Genomic DNA, 25,433 nt, shown 5'->3' on the forward strand with positions numbered 1-25,433 from the left:
TCAACAGCTAAATATTACTTGCACTATGAAAGAGTCAGTAGGATAAATAGCAGGAGGTGAGAAGCTGCCAATGTAAGACATCACAGGACCTTATTTTATATGTTTCCTGTGTGTAAGTATTAGCCATGAGGGTGCATATAACTGCTGAAACCAGACTAGCAATCAAAGGCTAAGGAAAAGGAGCATGTTTCAAGAAAGCATTTGAAGGATTTAACTTGGGCAAACTGAGCATCAAAAATAGATGCCTACCTAGTATGTGGCTTAGGCTGCTGCCAGGAATAAAAAGAGCAAACTAAGCTTCAGAGAAAATCGGGTTGTAGTGAAGGAGGAGGGAAGGCAATCTGGAAGTGCTGGACAGAATTGCTTTTGGTCCCACTTGAGGGAGTTTGGCTGCCATCTGTTATGTGCACCAGGCTGAAGTCTGGTTATATTCCCACTGATTAGCAAAAGCAAATCAGCTGACAAAAGCTTGGGCAGCCTTTTCCTTTATGTCAGACTGGTGGCTCTGAACTTTCTTTCATGTCAGTAGCATCCTCAGGATTCCTGCCTGCATCTGCCATTCCCTCCGAGTGCTGCGTCTTGGTCCCAAAAACATGTGAAATAGGTGCTTTGCTGCAGGCACTCTACACCGATGCTTTCTGAGCTCTTCTGCCTGCCCATGGGCTTCTGGGTACATTAGCTCCCATAATGAAGAGAAATAATTCCATACCTATATGGTCCATTTTGCAGCTCACATGGCCTGTGCTCGCCTTAAGGCTTTGTCCATTATAATATTTTATTTGCTGGCTCTGTCTATCAAAACCTAAGTACTTGCTTTTTAAAATTCAGTGCTAATTCTGCAGACTTGGTCCCAGTCTGTGTCAGCAAACAGTGCTGTTCTTCATTCTCAGCCTATGGAACTGCCTAAAATGCTAAAGTCAAGGATACAAAAGGAAAGGGGAGAAAGTCTGTCAGCAATTCTGAGCAGGGAAATGGCATTGACATAACATTGCACTAACCATTACTCTTATCTGTACAGTTTTTCTTATAAGTCAAGGAAAAAATGTGTCTTATCTAGCAAATTTTAGAAAAAATGTCCTTATTTTGAGCGTGTTCTTACAGAAGAGGGACTTTGTGCAGCTATAGTATTGCCTTTTTAACACATCCTGACGAAGTGAAAGCGAAGGAAGAACAAATCTTCTGTAGTGTGACTGTCTTTTGTTAAATACTTGAAAGGAAAATGCCTGTGTAGTAGTAGTATGGAATGAAACCTAACAGTAGTGCTGTAAATTGTATATTGATTTTAGTTTCAGAGCAGTTATTAATCTCATTCAGAGTGAGCAGCTTTGATCTACTTGCAGACCTGGCCTAGAATTTGGTAGGTTTTGCTTCTATTCCTAATTCTGCCTCTGGATTGTGGCATAACTTTGGAAAGAATGGCACTTCTGTGTCTCTCTAAAAACAAAAATATCAGGCACTTTTCATCCAAATCCTGCAATTTCAAAGCCTTTCTCCTTCACAGTTTGCTGTGAATATGGCATGAGTCAAACTCTTCTGTTCAGCCCGCCACAGTAGTGTCTCCTCTCTGGTAGTGGGATCTGCTTTGCCTGGTGTCTGAGTAGACTTTCCCCAAAACAGTTTGAACTGTTTTGACACGGGAGACGCTGCAGAGCTCATGCTAGTGATATTTTCCAGGTCTTTCATTCCTTCCATGATAATTAGAGATAAAAGGAGCTTGATAGGTTCATGAGCTACTTTTTGTTTGGTTGGTTTTCTTAATGATGAGCTTATATTCCTATTTTTATACTAAAGACAGTTTTCCTGTGTTTCATTTTTTATCTGTTACATAAAGCAGAAGTTCAGCATCTGTTACAATTATTTTCCAATGGATATTGTTTCTGCTTTCTTTAGCTGGGGAAGGGTTTGCTTTTTGCTTCCTTCCCAAGTTTCCAACTATAATTAGAAGTTAGTGCTTCAGTACTTTTTCATATAGTACTACAGGAGGCTTAGGAAACTAACTGTTACCTAGTGGCCCTGACTGAATAGCTGAACAGGTGATTGAGTAGCTAGTTATTTGTGCCTTTTTTTTGCATGTCAGTACGTTGAAATAGGTGCTTATGAAATATTGCAGAAGAATATTACTGGCAAAGGACTCTTGCCGGTGTGAGTTATTTTCTTGCATGAATAGTAACAGAGAGAATCCGGGGATAGAAATTTTCTCTATTAGAGTACACACAAGTGAAAATCTATTTACTTGGACAGAACAGGTTGTACTGAGGTGCTCTGCGTGCTTGCATAGGCCCAAAACACAATAAGAAAGCAAATGTCAGATTAAAAATGCTAGAAGTAAAGAAGTTAGGAGCCAGCTCCCCGACAGGTGGTAAAATGCTGGCCGCAGTTGTGAATCCTGCCACCACAGCCTTTACTTTGTCAGCTCTTGCCTCCACTGCTGGCAAGTATTTCAGTAAAGTCACTTGAGATTCACGCTGGCACGCCGCTACACTCCGGCACTTCTCATCTCTGGGGTTTACGGGAGCTCCCACCTCCTGTTAGTCAGGACCACCCCTGAACCGCGAAACAAGGGGCCAGTGGGGACGGGGATGTCACGGCTGGATGCTGGGGCTCTGTCCTCCTCCTGCATAAGACCAGGGTCCTTGGGCACTGCTGCAGGAGGACAGTATCAGAGGGATACAGGCATGTGTTCGGCAGTGCCTGCTGATGCTGGTGTGTTATGCAAAATGCTTGGAGGGGGATGGTGGAAAGTTGGGGTAATTTTGCTGTGAAAAGCTAAGGGGTAGTTTTGCAAGCTGGGATCTGAAATGTTCTGCTTTCCTTATCTTAAAAAGGAATTTAAAAAATGAAACTGAACACTGAAGATCTGTACTGTGGAATACAGGCATTTTAGTCAGGTTTTGTTGGTATCTGGGGTTTTGTTTCTGTTAATGTAAAATGTGAAGGGCATAATATTGACTAGACTATTACAATTATCATTTGAAATAATTTCAATTTTGCACTGAACCTGACAATTTTAAAATTCTAATTTAGCAAGTCAGTTTGAGACTGTCAGTTTTTCACAGTTATAGTTACGTAGATCTAAATGCATCCTTGAAATCTGTGGCTATGATTGACAGGGAAATCAGATATATATTCTAGTCAAAGTAGGGAAGAGAAGCTCAAGCTGAGGGAGAGCTGTAAGGTTTACCTCTTGACAAGCCTCCTCTTGTTTACTGGGGTTTCACACCACATAATCTGTGATTCAGTCTCCCATCCACAGAACAGAAGAAAGATTTTTTTTTTTCTTTTTCTTTTGTCTCCTGTAAAGCAGGAGTCTTCTGCTCCTGTCTGCATATACAGCATTAGGGATTTTCACTTCAGCTGTATTATCAAAGGGCCATTGTAATATAAAATCAGAAAACATACTTTTCAGATGAAAGATTTTTTCACATCTGAAGTGTGATGGCCATGTGTGTACACAAGGGGGAATCATTTGTGAGAATTTTGAGGGGGTGGAAATGTGATTAAGAGCCATATTGTTTGTGGGTAAAAAGAGTCAGAAACGTAAGGATGAGAAGCCTGGCTCGGATGTGATTTATAAGTATCCAAATCAGGCTTAAACTAACCTACAGACAATAGAGGAGAAGTGCAACTAGAAACTGCACTATGGAGAGTAGGCAGCAAGGCAAGGAACAGTGTTGGAAAAATGAATGAAATGAATTATGACTGCACGGCCCTGTGGGGAGTTTGGCAAGCCAGGAAACGAAATCGGCCCTTGCAGTTTCCATTCTTTTTTCCCATTTAGCTTTGACAGAGGAAAGTGTAACATTAATATAGAACTTTCAAGTTTTATTGATTTTTTTTTTTTTTTTTTTTTTTTTTGCATATCACTTCTTTAGTTTTAATTGGAAAGTAAAATATCCTCAGCATGCCCACTGGGCTAAGTAGTCAAAACCCTGGGCTGTTACCTGAGCAGCTGAGAGGGGCTGTGGAGAACATAAAACTTGCACCAACTTCAGTGAGGAATGACAGGAAAGAAAATCAGATGGGCAGGTCTGATAGATGGGCAGCAGCTCGTATTTAGCACCAGAAGACAACAGGGTATCTAAACAAGCTGCACTCTGTGTGGTCTTCCCCGAGGCTCCACGTTTCAGAATTAGTTTATTAAAGAGCAAGGTCACCACGATTAATTGTACAACCAGTATAACTTCTTTGCTGTGCTGGATAATTACTGTTTTATGCTTCTGTTTGTAGTGGATGCAAAGGCAAGTGTTGCACGGGATAATGTGGCCGTTTCTTCCCCAAAGACAATGGAGCAGAGCCCCGTTCCCGACGCGGACGGGCAGAGTCTCGGGAGCGCTGCCAGGAGAGCTCTGCCATCTGCTAAATCCCGCTCTGTCTTTGCGTTTTCATGGTCTGTACCAGGGCGTACTGAAGATCCAGCTACAGCTTCATCAGTTGGATCGGCGAAACTTGATGTCAGCTCAGAGGCGCCCGGAGTGAACAAAGCACCAAGTGACAGCGTGGAGGTTCCCGCGGCAGCTGCGCGGGAGGAAGGCACACATAAAAACCTGACCCGGGCCCCGGCAGCAGCATCGCTTCGTGACATCGATCTCACGGCCTCAGTGACACCTGAGGGAGGGGATGCGGCTGCCTCAAAGCCGAAACAAGTAACCTTCTTTGACAGGATCTTCAAACTGGAGAAGGGAAAGGAAAGGAGTAAAACGCAAATTGATACCCAGGAGGAAAGGCAGACTTCAGACCTTCCTGACGGGTGCATCACAGCGAAAGAGGCTGCTGGATTACAGAGCACATCAAACAGTGTCCCGCAGGGGAAGGCAAGTGCTTGAGTAGGAATATCCATTTCACTCTTAATGAAACCTCTTAGGAATACTAATAGCGCAGGACAACCTGATGTCATGATAGCTGTGTGAATGAATCGGTGTTGCTCTTAAAATTATTGCAGGTAACGCCCCGCAGGGGGGGCTGAATGGAGGTATGGAAGAAGAACCCATGGTGGACTGGTAATCGCTCTGATGTCTGCCTCATGACTAAATGCTGGCATCTGACATCGAGTTTAAATTCATTTGTATTTCTACGAAAGGTTTGGGCAAGATAGCTGTGTTTATGCTCCGATTGCCAGGACGATGAACAGCAGGCAGCTACATATGAAAGCAAAAATACCTGAAAGTCAAATTGTTTATTATGCTTTAGGAGCTTGAAGTTTGACACTAGATGGTTTTAAAGAAGTTCTTTAGCATGTTTTGTGCCATTCTTAAAATAGTCACTACTTGAGCAGTAGCTGCTTGTTGCATACCCTACATACCAGTATAAGGAATATGCAGCAGCAATTTTTGCACTCTTAGCTATTGTGAATTTTTAGTCAAGGAAACATGTTCCCTTAGAATTGACTTTACAGGATGAGAATGCGATATAAGAAGTTAAGTAACTTATCTGAGAGCACACTAATCAAAGGAAGGAGCTGAAAACAAACATAAGTTTAGATTTTACACCTCCTGAAAAGCTTGATATCAGCAAATATATTATAGGATTAATTTTCAGGTAATTAACTACTGAAAAGCCCATCCCCTGTACGGGGATAAGTGGCATAACTCTTATTAATTCTGCTGGAGAGGTGCCAGTATACACTAATTGACAATCTAGCTCAAATCCTGTCCGATGTCAGGAACAGGAGGGAGAACCTAGTTGCATGGCTCCCTCATCAGAATCTCTGTGTAAATGCCATTTTAATAGTAACTGCTTTTATTGGCCTTGTTCAGGCTTACAAATAAGACTGCTGTATGACTGCTAATGCTTTGAATAGTGTTAGACATAGATCGCAATGCTCACTGCTTGTACTGGCAATATTGCAGGTTGTCCCCAAAAGTCTCTTCAATTTGTTTTCTTCTACCTTGTCTTCTCTATCTTATGCCTTCTCAAATTTGAAGATCACATTTGTTGTATAAACTTATAAATGGTAATATTTTTCTGAAGATTCATTTTTAAGACTAAACAGCTGCATTTTTGACTGTTGCCCTTCAAAAGTGGCACCCATCACTAGTACTGCAGACAGCTATATATGCGCATTTAAAGAACCTGTAGTCTCAACCTAGCAGAATATCAAGTTATTCACTACATAAACAGAACAGGGTGAATAATTCAGAATGAATAATCTATTCAGTCCATACTGGCACTTCTGTTTGTAGCTTATAAGACTGAATCTTTTCAACACTCTAAATTCCTGCAGATATTCTTGACTAATACACACAAAGAGTAAGTTTTGCCTGTGGCTTGCAAGAATTGTTACTTTTACAATCAAATGCAAAATTCATCATTTCCTATTTTGCTGTGATTGTGACCTTTCACACTCTAGATTGCAGTTTGTGCTGTTGAAGTAGTACAGTGTGAAACTCTCTGTAATAAAATAACAATGTGAAGTAGCTTTAACCAGAAGTCAGTTAAACATTTGCTGGTAGCAAACAGTCATGTTGGCAAAGCTCAAGTAAGCAAGTGTTTGTAATGAGCAACCATCAGGGGATGGGACAAGATGATCTAAATCTTATCATGCCAGTTCAAACAGGTACTAGAAGCACTGCTCATTCAGATCAAGCTTTTTTATATCAATAATGCCTAGCTTGCATATTAATCTTGAATTCTGTTCCAGTCTTCAGCTTTTACCTATCCACATCCTGAACCTCATTAATAGCAATAACCTGGGAATCCCAGGCCCTCACCAGCTGTAGATTGTTTGGTATGTGTATAAGTGGCTGCAGGATCCTAGCCCACACAACAGCTTTGTGGTGCCTGGGGGCCTGCTTGAGGACAGGTCTCCTGTTTAAAAAAAGTGCCTGTACGTCTTTCACATGTGTGCTTAAAGCTGTACCACTGCAAGTCTTTGAGGACTTGGAAAAACAGGGGTTCAAGTTGCTCAGTGTAAATGAGTGGCAGAACTGTATCACAGGGGAGAGTGAAATTTTAATCTTATCCTTGAATTTCTGGACTATAATTTTTTGTCTTTCATTCTTCAAATATGAAAAGGAGTATATGTTCAGGGTGGAGTGGAGTTAAGGACCTTTTCTGGGAAAAATATATCAACTAAACGCTGCTGGTATGTTGCCAAACTTACTTTAACTCCATTTGTAAAACAAAGGCTGTGGCTCTGCCTTGCAGCACAGTTGCCTTCTGTTCCCTCTAAAGTTGCTAGTTCTCATGTGGGATGCAAGAATGACCAAGTCTAATTTAATTGCTGTTACTGTAGTAACTACAAACTGTTACCAAATAATTGTGCTAAAACTCCAGATATTGCTGCCAACAGTTTCTTTTTTGGTTTTTTTTTTTTTGGATTATGACTTGTAGTATCTGTAAAAGCTAAAAGCAAAGCAAAGTTTCCCTGAATTGAGTGCCAACACAAAACAAACAGCATTGCTGGTAAGTAAGAGAGAGGCTCCACAGTTGTAGCTTAAGAGCTGCACAAACATTCTGTGTTTGGTGAACCACTCTTTATTTTTGTGGTCTACAAAACTACATTCAGAACACAGCATAATTAAAACAAGGACAGAATTCATGAATTCATGAAGCATTTACTATGTAAGCCAAAGAAAAGATAAATTATATGCCTGAAATGTTTCACTGAGCCATGATTCATACAAACAAAAGTGCTGGCAGGAATACATTCTTTTGATATGTTTTTCTAATGACTGAGCTGAAACTACAGTGTAAGTATTTAAGGTGTTTATCACCTCTAAATTTGGCTCCTCAAAGAAATGAATTGCATATTTACATAGTATCTGTTAACTTCCAATGCTGACTTTCTTCTCTTATTTCTAGAGTTTTCGTTCATTATTTGCCTCTGGGGCTTTGCGTAGCATATTATGCAGTGAGCTGCTGCAGAGGTTTTTGTGGTTATTTGTTCCTCTGAAAATGTGATATTGTAGGACTCCACATTATCTCTCCCTGATTTATATGCTGATGGCCTGAGTCTGTGCTCCTTCCTACAGCAGTATTCCTGCGAAAGCACAAGATGGATCACAGCATCTCTCAAAGTCCAGATTTGAGTTTTATCCCGGTAGCTAATGGCAGCCTTGCCTTGGGAATCCTGGTGTAGGGCTCCTCGTGCAGTAATGGGTCATTATGGGGCCCGTTTGTGCTCTGCGAGTTGGAGTTCAGGGATTTTTGGATGGTGTCATGCCTCAAGCTCTGTACAGTCTGCAATAGCTTTCACTTCTGCAAGGCAAAGTGTGGCTTTAGCAGGGAGATAACCTGGAATGGCCGGTGCCGCTGGTGGTGGTACCTGTCACCTTTGCAGTTGTCCCAGCTGGTATCCGCTGCTGGTAGCAGCTGTTTGCTACAGTCCTTGGCAAAAAGATCCCTTTCTCGTAAACAGAGTGCAGCCCAACACCAGAGCTTGGGCTTGTGTGTGTAAAAACTAGTTTGCTTATTTTTGTTTGCTAGCATCAAGTAGTAAAGAGTTTGATAGCATCAGGTACTTCAGTTATGAAGCTAGTTTTGTTCAGCAACATACCTTCTGCCTCCTGCTTCTTTAGTCTCTTGCCTCATGCCTTTGTTGCCCATTTAATATCTGAAATAGAGCCAGCATTTTTCATATGACGAGAGGTCTTTAGATGGCATCCCTGGAAGCAGGGCTGCCGAAGCTGGCGTGGCCACGCATGTTCTGCATGGGACACATTGTTCTTGGAGCCACTCTGGCCTGTAACTGGCAGCTGGACAAAGTGGTGTGTTAGACCCTTGTAAGAAATTTCTAAATAGCCTGTTGAAGCACTCTGAACTACTGTGCTGTGTTTCTTCCTGGGTAAACTTGGAAAACAGTGGGTGGAGAATTAGAAGTCTGTTCTTGCAAGTAAAACCTTGCATATTTTAATTCTTTAAATGCTGCGTGGAGACTGGCCACTCCATGCTCAACTTTCCTGATGCCAAATTAGCCCTCTGAAGTTTTAAAATGTTTATGCATCTTTAGTCTACTCCTTCCTTTAGTGACCTACAGAAACATATGTCCTATACAAATATTGTGATTTTTTTAATCGCCCAGTACAGGGAAAGGTTCTCAAGAGTACAATTTTATTTTAACTTTTCCGAGTAAAAATGGCATTGAACAACTATGTCTAACTGGCAGCTTAGGAAGAAACTGTTGGTATTGCTTAGACCTCTGTGCAGTCTTTGAGAGCAGTGATTCAAAGATGCTGTTTACTGGAGACACCTGGACAGGCTCATCAGTTTTATTTCTTGTCCTGATTTTTCCTCTGGAGTAATCTGAGCATCTAGTAACCTAACAACTGCTTCTCTAGTCACTGTTTCCTAAGTGACCAGATGTGTACTGCTGTCTAAATAGTTGGGGATGATAACTTCTGCTGAAGAATTATGGCACTGCTATGATTGTCTGTTCAATAATGTCTCAAATCCCCTATCAAAATCGAGGCCACCATCATGCTAGGCACAATTTTCTTTAATAATAATTGACAGATCCAGCCCTCTACTTACAATGTAGACAGACAGAAGGGAGGAGGATTATTGGTAACAGACTCAGACATTACTAGCCAGATGTAGTACTCTTAAATATTACAAAAGGAAGTGCTGAATGGGACATGAGGACTTGTCTCAGGCTGCTCCCTCCTGCACAACATTTGTGTTGGCTTTACCTGTGCAGGCTCAAGGCAAAAGGGGCCAGAATGGCAGGCAAATTCAGTGTAAAAGGGTTCCAAGCTCTCCAAAACTGGCCCAAGAAGAGTTTTTTAAAAAACAGACCTTTGTTTAGGTATCTAAACAGAAACTGAATAACTTGTAGTATTACACACTTGTGAGTGTTTGAGCACTGGAAAACTATTTTTGGGCTCTGGGAACTGTAATTCCAGGAAGAGAGGAGGCAGCTCCATCTGGCTCGGAAGAATTACTTTGGGTTGTCGCTTTTTTCCTTCTTTTAGTCTGTACCATGTTTGTGTTTGCCAGATAAAAATTATTTCTGGAATTGCAGAATACAGAATATCGGAAGCAATCTTTGTATGGTACAATCAGACACTGAGCCATCAAAGGCCAAAATCTCAGCGTTTGTTCCTATTCACAAGTTCAGCCTTGAAAAGAGAAAAGCAGTGTTGTTCGGGATGCCGTGTGCAACTTTACTTGTGTTTGTTATACTTGGTAGCTGAGAACAATGTTCCTCCAACAGCAAATGCTGAATATATTAGGAAAGAGGGGAGAGAGATGTATAAATGCTCGATTGTTCTGAATACGTAGGCTGGAGAAGTATGGTTGGAATTAGGGTTGTGACTCTCGGAGCAACATAATGCAAGTCACAAATGTTACTTTTGCATTCCACTGGAAATTAAGCAAGCTAGGACTGAGGAAACTCTGCCCCTGACCCCCCTACCCTTTTTCTTTTAGGAGATAGATGACTGCAACCAAAAAGACCTACGGCAGGACTTGGCAGGTGTCAGTGGTCTCACTGCTGAGCAACCTGAAAAGGCAGAGGTAAAACCAGACAACCCCCAACCAGCTGCTGCAGTAGATAACTCCATCATGAGTTTCCTTAAAACACTGGTAAGCTTTTGCCTTTCCTTTTCATCTTTAGGCTATGCTTTAAGTTGCTTATAAAAATCCCATGTGGACATGTTGAGTTAAATGTAATATGTTTGCTGTCAAGGGCACTGAGAAGTAATGAAGCCAAACAGATGCCTTAGAGAATGACTTGAGAGTGATAGATGTGTAGGTACAGTGCAGTTATGACCAAGTGATGATGACTTACTCTGGAAACTTCCTCTTCTGCATAGATACTTGTAGACGTGGAGGTATTAAGCCATCTTAAGGATTTTTTGTATGATGAAACTTTATGTTGTAATAGCTCTAAAAGTTCACTTCTATGGTTAATTGGATGTATAAGCTTAAATAATATATCTTTGGTCCAGGTATTTTTCATTTTAGCCATTGACTTTAACATGTTCTCAAGAAACATTTGTAATATAAAATTTTCCCACATGGGTGGGAAACCAATATTTTTATTTCTTTCACCTTTGTGCTAGAAAAAACTGCTAGTTTCAAACATATGATCTTTCAGACCTTTTGAAAGACTGAGTTGGGTGTGACTGTTTGTTTTTCTCAAATACATTTAAGGTTTCCCCAAGTAAAGCTGAAGCCAAAAGTGATTCTGAAGACAAGGTAGGCAGATTCCTCCTTCTGTCACTGGTCACTAGATGTTTTTGACATAGTTATTTCCTCTTCATTGTGTTGCCTTTTCCCCTGTTGATGTTATCATTTGAAGTAATTTAAAATATTTTTCCCCTGAATAAATTTGAAAGGAAGGTGAGCATAAACAGTGCAATTCTTCATATCATATGTTACAATGAAGATCTGAACTGTAGCATTTTCTGCAAGGTTGATGATAACCTGGTAACACTTTTGGTTGTTACTCTGACTTGTCCTTGAGCTAAAATTACATGTCCCTGCAGTGAAATCCTCCTGAGTCCACAGAAAACTCCATTGGCTCATAGGCCTGTGCAAAGCTGCTGGCTTTTTATTTCCAGTTGCGTATATGCGTGTCTGCCTTATCTCTCTTCACACCTGCTGGAGCTGCCATGTCCTGGTGAGGGGGACATGTGAGGACCCCCTGCCTGTGGCAGCTCTGTGGCTGGGTGGGCAGGATCCTGCTCCCACCCTCCTGCCCTGCAGTGCATCCACAGCTACTGCTGGGTCCCCCCTTGGGGTGCAGAAGGATGGGCAAGGGTCAGCTTCCCACTGAAATCAATAAAAAGTAGAAGGAGATCCCAGCGTTTCCTCTCTGGCACTTTTCTGTCTGAAGCACCCCTGTATGGAGTCGTCACGGCTGATGGGCTGTTCGCATGCAGCAGCTGAAACCTCAGGAAGATGATGGAGCTGGTCTGAGCAGGACTGGGACTTGCAGGGAGAATGGTCCTTCCCTGACCACTCAGGATTCTTCCCTTTATATGCAGAGATGAGGATGGGGGGGGGGGGGGGGTGTTAAGTGTGGAGAATTGAACAGTCAAGCTGTTCTAATACAATGCATCAGGCTGCCAGTGTGTGTGATGTTCCTGAAATCTGTATTGTCTGGACAGGTACAGAACTAGAGAAACGCTCCTCCATGTAACAGGCAGATGTGGCTTCTTGCAGCCTTCTTTACAAACCACTTGTTCTTAGATTCCACTGGCAAGAGGAAACTTGTTTTTAGAGTCCATGAGCAGTGATGGACCTTTATATGTGAGTTCAGAAAAGCTTCATTATTATAGCTTTCATTTGCTATTAGAGGTATTGAAAATTTCAGATTGATCCAATGTATTTAACAAACTTGTAAAAAAAATTGTGGAAAAACTGAACTGTAAAAATTAAGTTGAAAACATAATCTTCTGAAATGGAAAAATATAGGTGTTTAAAGACTTCTTCTTTCCCCTTTTTTCCTCTTCTGTTAGTACCAAAACTTGCAATAGTTTCAACAGAAGCAGAAGTGAGACAATTCATATTAAGCTGCCTTCTATCTTCTAGTGTTTCAGTGGCTTACAGGCATGTTACTGACTGCATAACTGGGAACTTCGACATTAAATATCCTTACACATTGTTATGACTATAAGAACTAAAGGTTTTCTTGCAATGCCTGTGATAAAATTTAATTAACACATAAGGAATAAAACCCTAAAAAAGAAATAGTCTTTCCATGCAACTATTAGGTAGCCAAAATTACTATAGGCATCAACTTTTTTGGTTTTTATCCTATTTTCTACCCTTTTTGTCACATTCAATTTTTTTATATAGCCTGGTCCTAAAATGAAGTCAGTCTTTCCAGAAAGCTTGGTGAGTACATGAGGGATACACATCACTCCCCAATTATAGCTCAATAATTCTGGAAATTGTCAACCAGGGCTAAGGGCTTCCAAGATATCCGGATAAGGTAGTTATCAAATTGCGCTATTTCAGTGAGACTTGTAGCTCTTTCAACAACTTCTGAAAAATCCAGTTGTTCAGTCCTGTTTGCATACTTGACTTTATCAAGTGCACCCATGTGCTTCTATAACAGGTGCAGGTATACTGTAATTTGGAAACAAATACACTGTTTGGGTTTGGTTTGCTACCACACCTGTGAGGGTAAACAAATCCAGATGACTAGCAGGATATGCGAACTCCATTATATAGAGGTTAAATGGGAGTTGTTTTTTACAAAGAACTCCTTTATGCTCACTATCTTCCCGATACAAAGAATGACACTTTCATTATATTCAAGGAAAAATGTTAAAAAGGTTAATTTATTAACTGTCATATAGAAAAGCTGCAGATATTTTAGCTGATGTGTATAATGAAATAATGGTCACTTTTCCCCTGAGAAATAACTTCTAAGTGGTGAAGATGTGTTCTTGAGTGAGGCTTTCCCCTTTGTGCAGTCTGAGCCTCTCCTGAGCGTTGTGGGGCTTTCAGGTGGTTTGGCTGGTGCTGGGACCTCTGTGCCTTTGCGTCTTGGTGGTGCTTTCATTTTGGCTGCTCATGCACCCCCTTTGCAGGCAGGAGCTGTGTTTTATCACGCAAGGGCTGGTACGTTCCCAGTGTCTCTTAGCAGAGCTCTGCCACGGCTAAGAGGACAGACAAGCTTTCTCGTAAATCTAAGACGGCCACAGCCTGCTTCAGCTTTGCAAAGCGCGGCAGCATGCTCCCTCCTGAAATGCAGAGGTGTGTGGCATCAGCGAAGCTGAACTAGGTGGTTTTTGTAGCAATGTGCTGTCATCAGCGATGCCGCTGGCTTTAATCAGCTGGCTAAAGACAGGTATGCTTTCAGCAGCCTGGGCACACCCTTAACGACTGTCATTTCATCTGTGTAAACACAGGAGTTCAATACAAGTTGAGTCATATTTCCTTGGATTAATTGATCCTTTGCAAGTTTATACTAACCGACATGGCATTCAGATCTGATCTGCCCCAGACCACCTATTTGAGCCTTCTGTAGCAGATCCTGACTTGTTCCCGCATCACTGTATGTTTGGGAATACTAAGAATGGTACAGAGTACTGCAGGGAAAAATGGCCAATTTTGATGCAACTGGCCACAGCCTCTTCATAGTACAAAGCACTTTATAGGAAACATGTAACTGCACCGAATGAAACGATCTTGAGACCAAGATCTCAACTTCACACGCTGGTATGTGTTACATTCTGCACTCTGGACCTTTCCTCCCACCCTGTTAGTTGTGGTCAACCACAGTGCTTGATACTTCACACTGTAAATACTGTAGGCTGATTGTTTCTTTGGAGTTTGGGTCACTTCATGTTTCCATAGTTCCTGGAAATTTTCATCAACTCATTTTAAAGCTTTTTACTGGTTGAAAGCTTTTATTTTTGCCTTGTTCAAGTGTAAAAGAAAACAGAATGAAGCTTGCAAAGGGACAAGTTAATTACCTGAAGGGTGAAAACTTGAGTCATTTGTCACTGAAATAACTTTTAAATTTGTATTTCTTCACTGGCCTGTTTCTTAATTAAATTGAGAAATAAATTGCCAAAGGGAGATCAGAATGAAGTCCAGGATACTAGCAAGTAGTAAGTAAAAAATACTGCATCCTCCTTTGTACTAAGTAATCAAAGGCATCTTACTGCTTTAAAACCTGACACTGTGAGACACTGAAGAGTGAAGAACGCTACCCCATATTATTTGTGATTAGTCATATGTTGTAGGCATATGTACAGTGCAGTTACTGCAGAACAGACTCTTGTGTTAACTTGTTTGTAAGTTGAAGTTTAGTTAAGCAACCTTAGATACTTCTGGTTTTGTCTCCTCTCCTTTTTTTTATTACTGAAAAGATGAAAATGGTGGGGAAGGAAGGAAAAAAAAAAAAACAACAAAACAACAAACCCTCTTGTTCATAATGTGAGAACTTAAGCTTTTTTCCTCCACTGATAAATCCAGAGGGGGTTGTGTAGAAGACTGGGGGGGGGGACGATAGGGGGAGGACAACGGTGATTGAAGAGTGAAGTTTTGAAAAGGTGCTTGAGTTATGATTTAAAAAATATATTTTTTCCAATGCTGTGAAAAGTTAAATGGAACACTTTAGCAAATGTTACTTAATTTTTTCCAAGACTTTTCTACAAGTCGTGTATTTGAACAGGCCCACCTCTACCCTGTGCAGGGTAATTTAGTCTGCATTGAGGTGCAGGTAGTCTGCTACCACTTTTGAAAAACAGCCTGATAATGCTTTTTTTTCCCCATATAGACATCTATCAATATTTCTTCATTTTATAGCCCTTTGTAGTGGATTTTTTGATGTGCCACCTAGTTTTTTTAGAAATCCACTCCCTAACACCAGTGGGCAATGATTTCCAAAACTGCGTCCTCAGATATTTAGAATGGAATGAAAAGGAAGCAGTGCTTATTCAACACTTTTAGTATCAGTCTATCATTACTATTTTTCTGATACTTTCATTTCTAACTAGTTTCACGAACATTAGTGCAAACTTGAAATATTTTACGTAGCATATATCATTAATATTCATGCTGCCCTTTTCCTAAATAATGCATTATGCAAAACATTTTAAAGTCCCTACAATACTGCAATAAAAAAAAGGTATTTTCAAAGATTTATATATCTGCCTATTAAAATTATAAATCCCAAATTCAGTTTGTTACTTGAATTTAAAATACAGAAGTCTCAGTCTTTGTGGGATTTGGGTCTCAATTTAACAAAGATTTTAGGGGGCAAATTGTGGTTTAATTTTGAGTCAACTTGATTTCCCTAGCTTTCATATTTATTTCACTACTCATGTGAAAGAAAGACTAAGGAGAACTGAGTGATCACTCAGAAGAAAACAGTTTGTTGTCCAGGGCAAAAAGGAAATGTTTGGGTTTAATACTATATGTATGAGTGTTTTAATGTCTTTCATGAACCAAATAAGAACTTTGCAATAAGTACTGAACTTCAAATGCTGTTGTACAAAAGGGATCGAAAGCGGAAAAAGGCCATGGTGGGCAACCTGCTCCGAAGACAGCGGCAGAATCCCAAACTAAAGGAGCCAAGAAAAAGAAGGCAGAGAGTCCCAAGCTAGGACACAGTACATTTAGTAAACTCTTTAGGCATAAGGTCTGTATGAAACTCTAGCGAGAGCAGAACCCTGAGCAGTAACAGATGGCTCCTGTCACAGAGTGAAGTTATTTAATTGGTAATTGAAATCAGCATCTGGCCAGCTGTGCAGTGCTCTGAAAACTACTGGTGTGAGCCTTTCTGTGCCATGCATTATGAAAACAATCTTCGTGTGCAATGTTTCTCTCATTATACCATCTGTGAATTCAGGATTCTGAAAATGCCTCTAACCTTCCCAGCTATGTGCTTTGCAGTTACTAACACTGACTAAACTTCCCTGGCCACTTAAAATAAAATAAAAGGTACAGACAAGCAATGAATTATGCAGATATGAACAGTGCCTGCAGTTGTAGGACGTGTTCAAGAGCTCAGGCCAACTACAGTTAAGGCTTTATGATCCTCATTGCCTTAATATGCACTGTCATGTGGTTAAAATTGCTGGTTTGGTGAAGTGGGTCATCTGATATGGCACAGAGAAGGTTGGAACATGGAATTTCCTTCAGAAATAGTTACTTCTTTTCTGTGTTCAGTAAAAAGTAATTGTTGATTGAATTCTAAGTGTAGTTTGAAGGGGAAAAAGTCTGGTTTTCAAGGATACTTTAAAGTTGTTCAAAATGCACGTTTTTTGTGCAAATGGTTGTTTCAGAGGGGATTATCTTTTATCTAAAAAAAAAAAATCACTGACAACTTTTCATCTCAAGGTCCATATTTGGGCATTACTGCATTCTCTGAAGATAATCTGCCATGATGTTCTGTGGCAGGGAAGCAGAGAATTTTAGCTTTTTAGCCCAAAGAATGCAGAAGCAGAGACCCTTCCACTGGGGGAGGAAAGTAATTAAATATTAATGCTCACTCAAAACACCCACATGGAATTTCTGGTGAGTAGGGGGCTTTATAATCAAGGGCACAAGGCAAAGGGAGGTCTTTAAGATATTTTTTAAAACAAAAACATTCTTTCTACTATCTCATTTTTGAGATAAAACTGTCATCTGCATATTACTGAAGGAATAATAATCTTCCCAATGGCTTTAAGTTTACAGTTTTTGCCAACAGCTTAAAGTTAAGATATCCTCTAGTATATACTACCTTGATAGCTAATAGTTTTGATATTTAATACAATTAAAATATGAATTACTTATTCATAAGGAACTAGGGCTTCCTGGTAAAAAACATAGCTAGCATTTTTTAATGTGCTAAGCCTCTTCTCTAACAATTCAAAATCTTGCAATGAGTTGTTGGGAGAGATGATTTGTTTTGATTAGGCTATTTTATAGAATTTTAAAGACTTTTGGTCTGGAATGTAAGCAGTTATCTTGAAGAAACACAACAGCACTAAATTTTTACAGCAATAAAATCTGTCTTATAAAATATCATTATTTTTTAAATAGTTTTTTTTCTTGCTTCGAAGTTTATTTTCACAGCTTGCTTTCCACATACAAAATACAGAAGCAATAACTGAGGTATCACTTATGACATATTAAGAATAAAGGAGGTGGATTAAAATGGTGCCAACGGTTTGTAAGGCTGATTGAAAGTGGAAATTCAAATCAGAGCACTGATGTGACAGGCAAGCCCTGAAGTCATCACCTCTAGTAAAAAAAAAAAAAAAAAAATAGTTCGGTTTATCTCATTTCATTTGAAATGCCTTAGCGTGATGTGTCAACTAGATGAATAGGTAATGAATCCCTTTATTTGAAATTATCATTTTAATATATGTATTCATATTTAATTTTAAGCACTTCACTGTCTCCTCTGAAAGTTCTTTCTCTGCAAGTCTTCCAAAATTCACTTCTCTGTACCTCAGTTAAGAATAGATTGGCTATTAGGTTAACAGAAACATTGGGGTTTGGTGTCCTGTGTTTACATGAATACTAACTTTAAGGCACCTTGTGAATGTTGTTTTCAAATAGCAACATGCATGCTAATATAAATCCATAACATAGGCTGGCGTGATGTGATTTAGCCATTTGACCTCAAAGACTGAGTTTGGATGGCATTTAACTGTTGGGTCCCTGTCTGTCCTTTTATTCCCATTCATGTGTATTTGCCTTGCATTGCATGCCAGTTTTGCAGTATAACTGTACTGATTTATGGAATTTTTACTTGGAAGAGAAGGGTTAATCACTTATTTTCAGCTTTAGTACTAAAGCCAGCTTGTGACATTACACTACTACTTACCACTTGCTCTGGATCTTGTTCATTAGAGCTAACCACAAAAAGAAGTTCTTGGCTCCTGCAAAATACCTCTCACTTATTCTTTCAAGAAAACTGCAAAGCTTGTGGTGGGCTGCCTAAACCCAGGGGTGCTAGGCTCACATTTACCTGAGTTTGTGGCTTGCTGCTCCTCTTTTTGTACAGCTCAGATACTCGTCTTCAGTGCAAGCCATGCTGGATGTTAGGGTCAATAGATACTGGTATATATCACTGGCCAGGAAGGAGTTTAACAAACTGGATCCCTCCTGGCTTTGTGTATTTTGATGAAACCAGGAGACCCATTACTGTGAGTGATGATTTTTTTTTTTATTTTTTTTAATTATTTTTTTTTACAAAAGAGTAAATCCCACCTAATGCACCAAAGTGTGAGTGGATGGACTAAACCAACCTCTAGCACCTGCAGAGCTTCTCTTTGTAGAGCTGCAACTCCTGTTTCTAAGTTATAAAGCCACTGCTGTTCTCTGCCCTTCATTTCCAGGCAGTCATCTGCCTATGTTTTGTATCCCAGAAAGCACAGCTTCCTGCTTTGGAGGTGATTTTAGCACGTCCCTGACTGGTATGCAACCGCCCCAGTGGAAAAGACCCAGGTCTGGCTTGTAAGTGTGCACTGGAAGGTGCATATGCAGACCCAGCTCAGAAAAATCTCTGCTAATATCTTAAAACCCTGTGTAATGTCTTACCTGAAGAAACTGGGAATGCATATGTAAATACACATATTTTTAAGGAACAAGTTGAGGACTGCAAGCACAGCAGCATGAGCACAAAGCAATTCAACACAAGGCTGCAATGCTGCTGCAGGTAGAAGGATGCGAGCTGGCAGTCCCTTCAGGCAGCCTCGCCTATGCCAGAGATCAGTTTCCATGGTTGCAGGAGCCAGGACTTTCACAAACATTCACTAAAAATAAAATAATTTGTGACACAGACAATTCCTGAACTGTGTAACTGTGAGCACTGACATTGCCGGAGACAGACTTGTCTTTGTGTTTTGTTTCCCTTCAGGCTGCAAAAGAGACCCAACAGACAACTAATACCAAAGTGAGTAGGATGATTCAAGTTATCTGTATGAATAATGCAGTCAAAGGGTAATTATTCTTGCTGTCATTTTCAGTCTCAAAGAGTGGTTTAATTTCTTTATCAATTAATCATCTCTGTTATGAAGGGTGGGTTGCTATGTAATTTGCTTCCTCTATTCAAGACATTACTTCATTTGAAAGGACAGGCGTGCAACTCATAAGCTGCACCTTGCGTGTCCTGGGCAGCGGTGGTCCGCTGTGCGGTTACCTCTTGTACCAGGTGATGCCTGAACGTGCGGCAAGTATCTTGTCCTTCACAAGTTTCCAATAGCCTTATGTGTTCGTGTTTCTTTCTAGAGCACTGAACAGCAGCCTGTTACCTCTGTAAAATCGGACAAAAACGTCCCTTCCTCTCAAGAGCTGCAGACAACTAAGCAGAATACAAAAGTCCCCGAGCCTGCAGCCCAACAGCAGGCAGCGGCTAGTGAAGCCCCCAAAGAGGTGATGAAGGAGAAAGCATCCTCCACTCCCATGCCACTGAGCAAGCTCTTTTGGAAAAAGGTATGTCTGGATTTCGGAGCTGGCCCGTCCCACAGCTCCATTTTCACACAGCGCCTAGAGTTATTGCTAAACATAGAGTTACAGTAAAGCAGTCAAATCTGCAAAGTTGAGCATATCCCACATACTAAATGCACAAGGAGTATGAAGGATATACACATGTACAAATGCATACGTGAGCTTTGGGCAGTCACGTATGCACATGGCTAATAATGGCAGTTAGACTCCTGCAGAAGCATCTTATAGAACATAGTCTTTTAAACTTGTCTGTAGTATTTAAGTGATATTATGGAAGAAGGAACATTATTGTCTGTCAATTCAACGCATTTGTTAAAGATCCCACAGAGATTATAGCATTCTTTATGAAATTATATCATTAATAGAGACATAGCTATAAAAAAAAATTTTGTTTTTGAGAACTGTTTGCTTTAGTTCTAAACATCTGAAAACCTGGAATCTGGTGGGTCTATTCTTACTCAATAGAAAAAGTTGCATACCAGAGTGGATCAGTCATTAAGTTTGGGGATTGAGGTCGATCGCTTGGGAAGACACATTTTTCCTCTGTTAAATAATGGTTTTAACTAAAATTAGGACTAACTTTGAAAACATGGTTCCTGTTTCCACGGTCCTTATGGTTTATAAGCTGAAGGTTTATTCTTTTCTCATTCTGCTTAAGAGAAGAGCTCTATTAAACTTTACTGAATCACTGTATGTTGAATAACTGCTTTCCTGGGCTTCTGTTCAAGTTCAAATCCCAGAAATTAACTGCTTCCAAACACACAGATGCTGCCTGAGCAGCTAGCCCTGCAGCTTCTTTAGCTGTATTTTCCCTACTGGGCAGTGATACTGGAGATAGAGTTTGTGTATGTTACCTACACCAAAAAAAAGGTGTTTAGATATTTACAGAGTAAACATGCTTGAAAACAATCTAAGCTTGAAACAAGCTTGTTACTTGGGACTTAATTTCCTGTGGAACTGGGCAAATCAGGTACTTAGAATGAGAGGAAAGTTGTGAAGAAGAGGGAAAGGGAGGGTTTTTTATATAGTTATTACTGCTACAGAAACCTTCTCTGAGTAGTCTGGCTTATTTGAAAACAGAGATGGGAAGCAAGATGTATGCTGAACATGAAGATGAAATAAGAAAAAAAAGGCCGCATAGCAGATGGTCGTATGCAGTTTCAGTGTAAAACTGAGTAGTAAATCTTAAGTTCAGTAATTTCATAATGAAGTAACAAGGTCTTTTTGTGTTTGAAAAGGAAAAAGCACGTAAGAAAGGAACATTTTCTCACAGAAAAATAGTGAAAATCACTTCTGTGGAGGAGAAACTGGTGGTGATGGTTGGTTTAAAAAAAAAATCTGATAAGGTTTTGGTAAGACTTCAAAACCTTGTTTTGAAAGATTAACCCAAACTAATGTAGTTATAGATATTTTACTGCTCTGCATAATGTAGGTTCTGCCCCCAGTGAACACCAGCTCCCCATATCTCATATTATAGCTAGACTAAACTCAGTCTAGGTACACACCCTGTGTTTCTTTAACCTTACAATAATCTTCATGTGAAGTCCTGGGATCTCAAACATCTCAGGGGTATAAATCTTGTACCAAAATTGTATTTTACTTCTGTTTGTTCGTAATGCTGGGTTTAACTTATTCTACATCATCATTAGCTGCCAGTGAATGGAAAGTGCTGTAGAGAACTTTCTACAACTCTGAGCAGGTTTTGGTTCCTACAAAAAATCTTCAGGGCTAGTTAAATCATTTATGCAAATGCACTGAACTACAATAGTGTGTGAAATCTGAACTTTGTAAAATGAGCCCATTTCTGCTTATTTAGATCTTCTTGGGTCTGGAATTGTGCTGAGACCAAATGTTTTTGCAGGTTTTCTGGAGTAAATTTCTGCAGCAGAAGACTAAATTTGGTCCTAAGAATTTAAAAAAACAAACAAACAAAAAAAAAACCCCAAACCCTGCATGCTTCAGCATTGAATCCTTACCTATAAAAGGCTGATGTTGCTTTACTGGATTTTCTTGACAGAGAATAATATTATATTTCCTTTGATGAAAGACCCTGGTGACCCAGTCAGCTTGAAGCTAAAAAAAATGAGAATAGATGTAAAAAAAAAAAAAAAGTCCTTAGACTACAGGTTAGCCTCAAACTCAGCTTGGTTTGAAGATTCTGTCTTTTTTTTCTGCAGTGATTTTATCTTTCTGGCACACTTAATGTACTGCCCTTTTGCTAGGATAGAGAATTGAAGCTAGCAACTGTTCCAAATAGGTGTGTAATTCAGACTCATGTGTAGTTTTTCTTTGGAACTAACAAATAGCAACCACAACACTCAATAGATCGAGGATTCAGATCTAGCTTCTTTCTTTCCAGGCAGTCTCTTAAATATCTATCTTCTGATGAGCTTTCACTTCAAAGTAAAGCTAATGAAGTGCCTGTCAACACATTGCAGTTAACGCTGCTGCTCTGACTACAGATGAATAAATATGTAAAAGAAAAAGGAAAAAAAAAAATCCTTATTCAAGTCCTCAGATAGAAACCACTTTGACTGTATTTGCCCCATTTCCTGATCAGTCTGCAGAAGAATTTTTATAACTGTTACTCAAATTTTTGTCATGCTAGCGTGGTGGGGTTTTTTGTTGGTTGTTTGGTTTTTTTTTTTTTGCAAATACTAAGGAATAGTAATAGAAAATTACAGTTAGTAATTTCACATATTTGTGTTGGAAACCTGGTTTCAAGACCTTGTAGATCTCTGATCAGGGCAGAGAAACATGATGCTTCACTTATATCTGACTAAAGCATGCCAGTAAGTGATGGAGGAAAGTTATTGAGAGACTATTTAGACTGCTCTGTGAATTATCTTTAAAAGCAGATATACTTTTTAAAAACTAGAATTTTAAGCTGTTGCAATTCTGTTGCCATACAAACGCAGAAAAACCGTGCCCTTTTTACTGAGGTGTATTTATGCACTATAATACAGACAGCAAACTGGTTAGATATTAAGTGAAGCAGAATAACACCTTTTATTGCTGAGCCTGCAACCATACTCTGCCATAGTAAAGCAAAGGTAAATATTTGGGTGGAGTGTGCGAGATAAAGTTACCCGGGACTTACTGAGTTCCTGCAGTAGTTTACCTGCTCCCATCCTGGAATATACCACCTATCAGGCAGGAGAGAAGGAGATTCTGGCCTTTTTTTGCTGGGTAAATGGATAAAGGAACTGGAAAGAGAATTGCCCCTGCCTGAGGGAGTGAGGAGGGCAATAAGCAATGGGCTTTTGGGGGCCATTTCACAACCTGACTACTGGTATAGCTGCCGTCCTTACAGCAGAGAGGGGCCTTCACCTCCTCAACCCAGCAAATAAAACCAATAGGACTTGTGAGTCAGAACCACACTCCTGGGCTGTTTACAGCCCAGTGTGGTTTAACCATAAGCTGACAGCGGTTAGTATTAATTGGTTAATAGTCTGAGCTGTTATAGCTCAAGATCTGCTGAGCGGCACCTTCAGGCAGCAGCTGCAGGTCACAGGGGGCTTCAGGCTGGAGGTCCGAGAGCACGTTGGTGGCTAAAGCTGAGCTACCTTAACTGCAGCAACCTCCGTCGTCTTTGCATTGGCAAAGGAGGGCAGGAAGGTGGATTAAAGTCTCTCTAATCCTCCCTGCTTCCTGCCCGTGAGCCTGCAAGTGAGCGGCAGGAACAGATCTCAAGCATGACTGCTCTTAAGTGGAAATTTCTTGAGCAAAAGGTCATCTTTCATATATATTGTTAAGATAAAAGAAAAGCTGCTTCATAAAGAGGGTATGACCCAGGAAAACCAGAAAACCTGTTCCTTGAGTCTTATGAAATGCAGTGGAGAGTGCCAGTTCAGACTCTAGCACAAGATCAAAGCAGGGTACGGTGTTTACCTCAATTTTGAGGAAAGATGCAGCAAGCAAAAGGAAAACTCCTATCAAAGTTACCCAGGTCACAGAATAAGTTAGATTCTCATAAGGCAACAATTTGTATGGTCACGAACCTAGATAAGAAAACGGTGTAGTAACAGTTCCCCAAAACAATAGGAGGGTTTGTAAGATCCAGAAGATGGCTCAATGAGCAGACACAAACTTCCCACCACAACTGTTTTAAGTAAGCTTATTACTAAAACAGAATTAGGGACACTGTCATTTAAGAGGTGGAAGAATGCTTCCCAAACATAGTGAAATAAAGTCTAGTAAAATACTCTTATAAAACACAACTTGCGAAGATAAAATATTATTTTGAAAAAGAAAACAAAGGTAGTTCTGTAATAGGAAGAACAAAGGATGGTGCTCATCTTACTTCAAATAAATGTATCTTGAAATGTTTTCTAAGCTTGGCAGAGTGCCTTTAAAAAAAGAAAAATAACCCAACAGCACTTCTGTCTCTGTGGTGCATAACAAAAATAGCTGCTGACTTAGGTTGAATTTATTACGATTTGTGCCTAAGGAAACCAGAGGCAGAATTTGGACCCGTGAATCCAGCAACCTCAGTTGATGCGATTTATAGGTGTAAGGAGAGAACTTCTATGAGAGCATTTATGCATCAGAGCATCATGAAGCCCATAGAGCTGGGCTGTTTGCAAATTATTCTTCTATACAAATTGCAGTTTCTTCCCAAAACTAGCCACAAAACTTGATATAACTTTTGGTTTTCTCCCAGGTGAAGTAAAGAAACTGAACCCATTGCTCTAGAGAACAGTTTAGGTTAATGTAACATCATTCAAAGTTCATTGATTTCATCTTTGTCAGGCTCTTCCTATTACACTTTCAATTCCTGCCAGAAACACCTTGGTGATTCTCTTGAATGCACAAATGGAAATTTTTCTTTTAGCTTCTTAGGGGAAACAGGAACAAAAATGAAAAACTCTTCTTAAAAGTATGTCAGAAAACCTTCTTTGCTGCAAGGGGTTTTCCCGTCTACTGAGAGACTACGCATAGGCATTCTCTGCCTCTCTGAAGTATGCAATATATCATGGTCATGTGTCATCAGTCTCCAAGAATCTGCCACCTTGGTCAGTCTTGTTTGAGAAGAAGATTTTGTGATGTCTCTAGAGTTTCCTTTTGTCCCAGTGTGTCTAAATACCCCGATCTGATTGCACAGAAGTTATGGAACTCCAGCCTTGGAGATACTAAAAGCTCAACTTGACAAGTTCCTCAGCAACTCTGAGCAGGAGGTTGGACTAGGTCTCCAGAGATGTCTTTGAGATTACAAAATTGTAAAAGAATATTCAGCATTAGTTACTTCAGTCTTACAGAGGGAGATGGGTATACAAGAAGGATTTTTGGAGATGACTACAAGAAATTTATCATAAAACTTTTAATAGCAGGCTTAAGATCTCAAACAAGATAACCTGTAACTTCTGCAACAACTTTATGCCTAATAGTACCATATGTACATTAGATATGTAAGTTTAAAAAAAAAAAAAAGTAAAAATAAGCTATTCTAAAACAGGATTTAAACTTTCCTAAAGCCTCCTACGGCCTCCATCAAGAAATGTACAAAAAGTCACTGATTACTTTAAACAAATCCATCTCTCTGTGAATAGTTGACTATCACTTAGCTCTTTTCTTTATTTAAATACACA

At 39.9% G+C, this 25,433-nt stretch overlaps 1 protein-coding gene across 4 annotated transcripts in view; it reads left to right on the plus strand.

The window, feature by feature from the left end:
- The window catches only part of BCAS1 (brain enriched myelin associated protein 1), a 57,017-nt gene that overhangs the window by 11,093 nt on the left and 20,491 nt on the right, over window positions 1–25,433 (plus strand). For 3 of the 4 annotated variants that reach the window (XM_052787194.1, XM_052787204.1, XM_052787223.1), the window contains exons 4-9: window positions 4,228–4,811; window positions 10,366–10,521; window positions 11,092–11,136; window positions 15,902–16,042; window positions 19,256–19,291; window positions 19,627–19,830. In XM_052787194.1, the coding sequence (XP_052643154.1) occupies window positions 4,228–4,811; window positions 10,366–10,521; window positions 11,092–11,136; window positions 15,902–16,042; window positions 19,256–19,291; window positions 19,627–19,830 (1,166 nt within the window). The remainder of the gene's footprint in view (window positions 1–4,227; window positions 4,812–10,365; window positions 10,522–11,091; window positions 11,137–15,901; window positions 16,043–19,255; window positions 19,292–19,626; window positions 19,831–25,433) is intronic. The other variant, XM_052787214.1, reaches the window with a different exon arrangement.

Source organism: Harpia harpyja, chromosome 1, assembly GCF_026419915.1.
Source record: "Harpia harpyja isolate bHarHar1 chromosome 1, bHarHar1 primary haplotype, whole genome shotgun sequence".
Lineage (NCBI taxonomy): Eukaryota > Metazoa > Chordata > Aves > Accipitriformes > Accipitridae > Harpia > Harpia harpyja.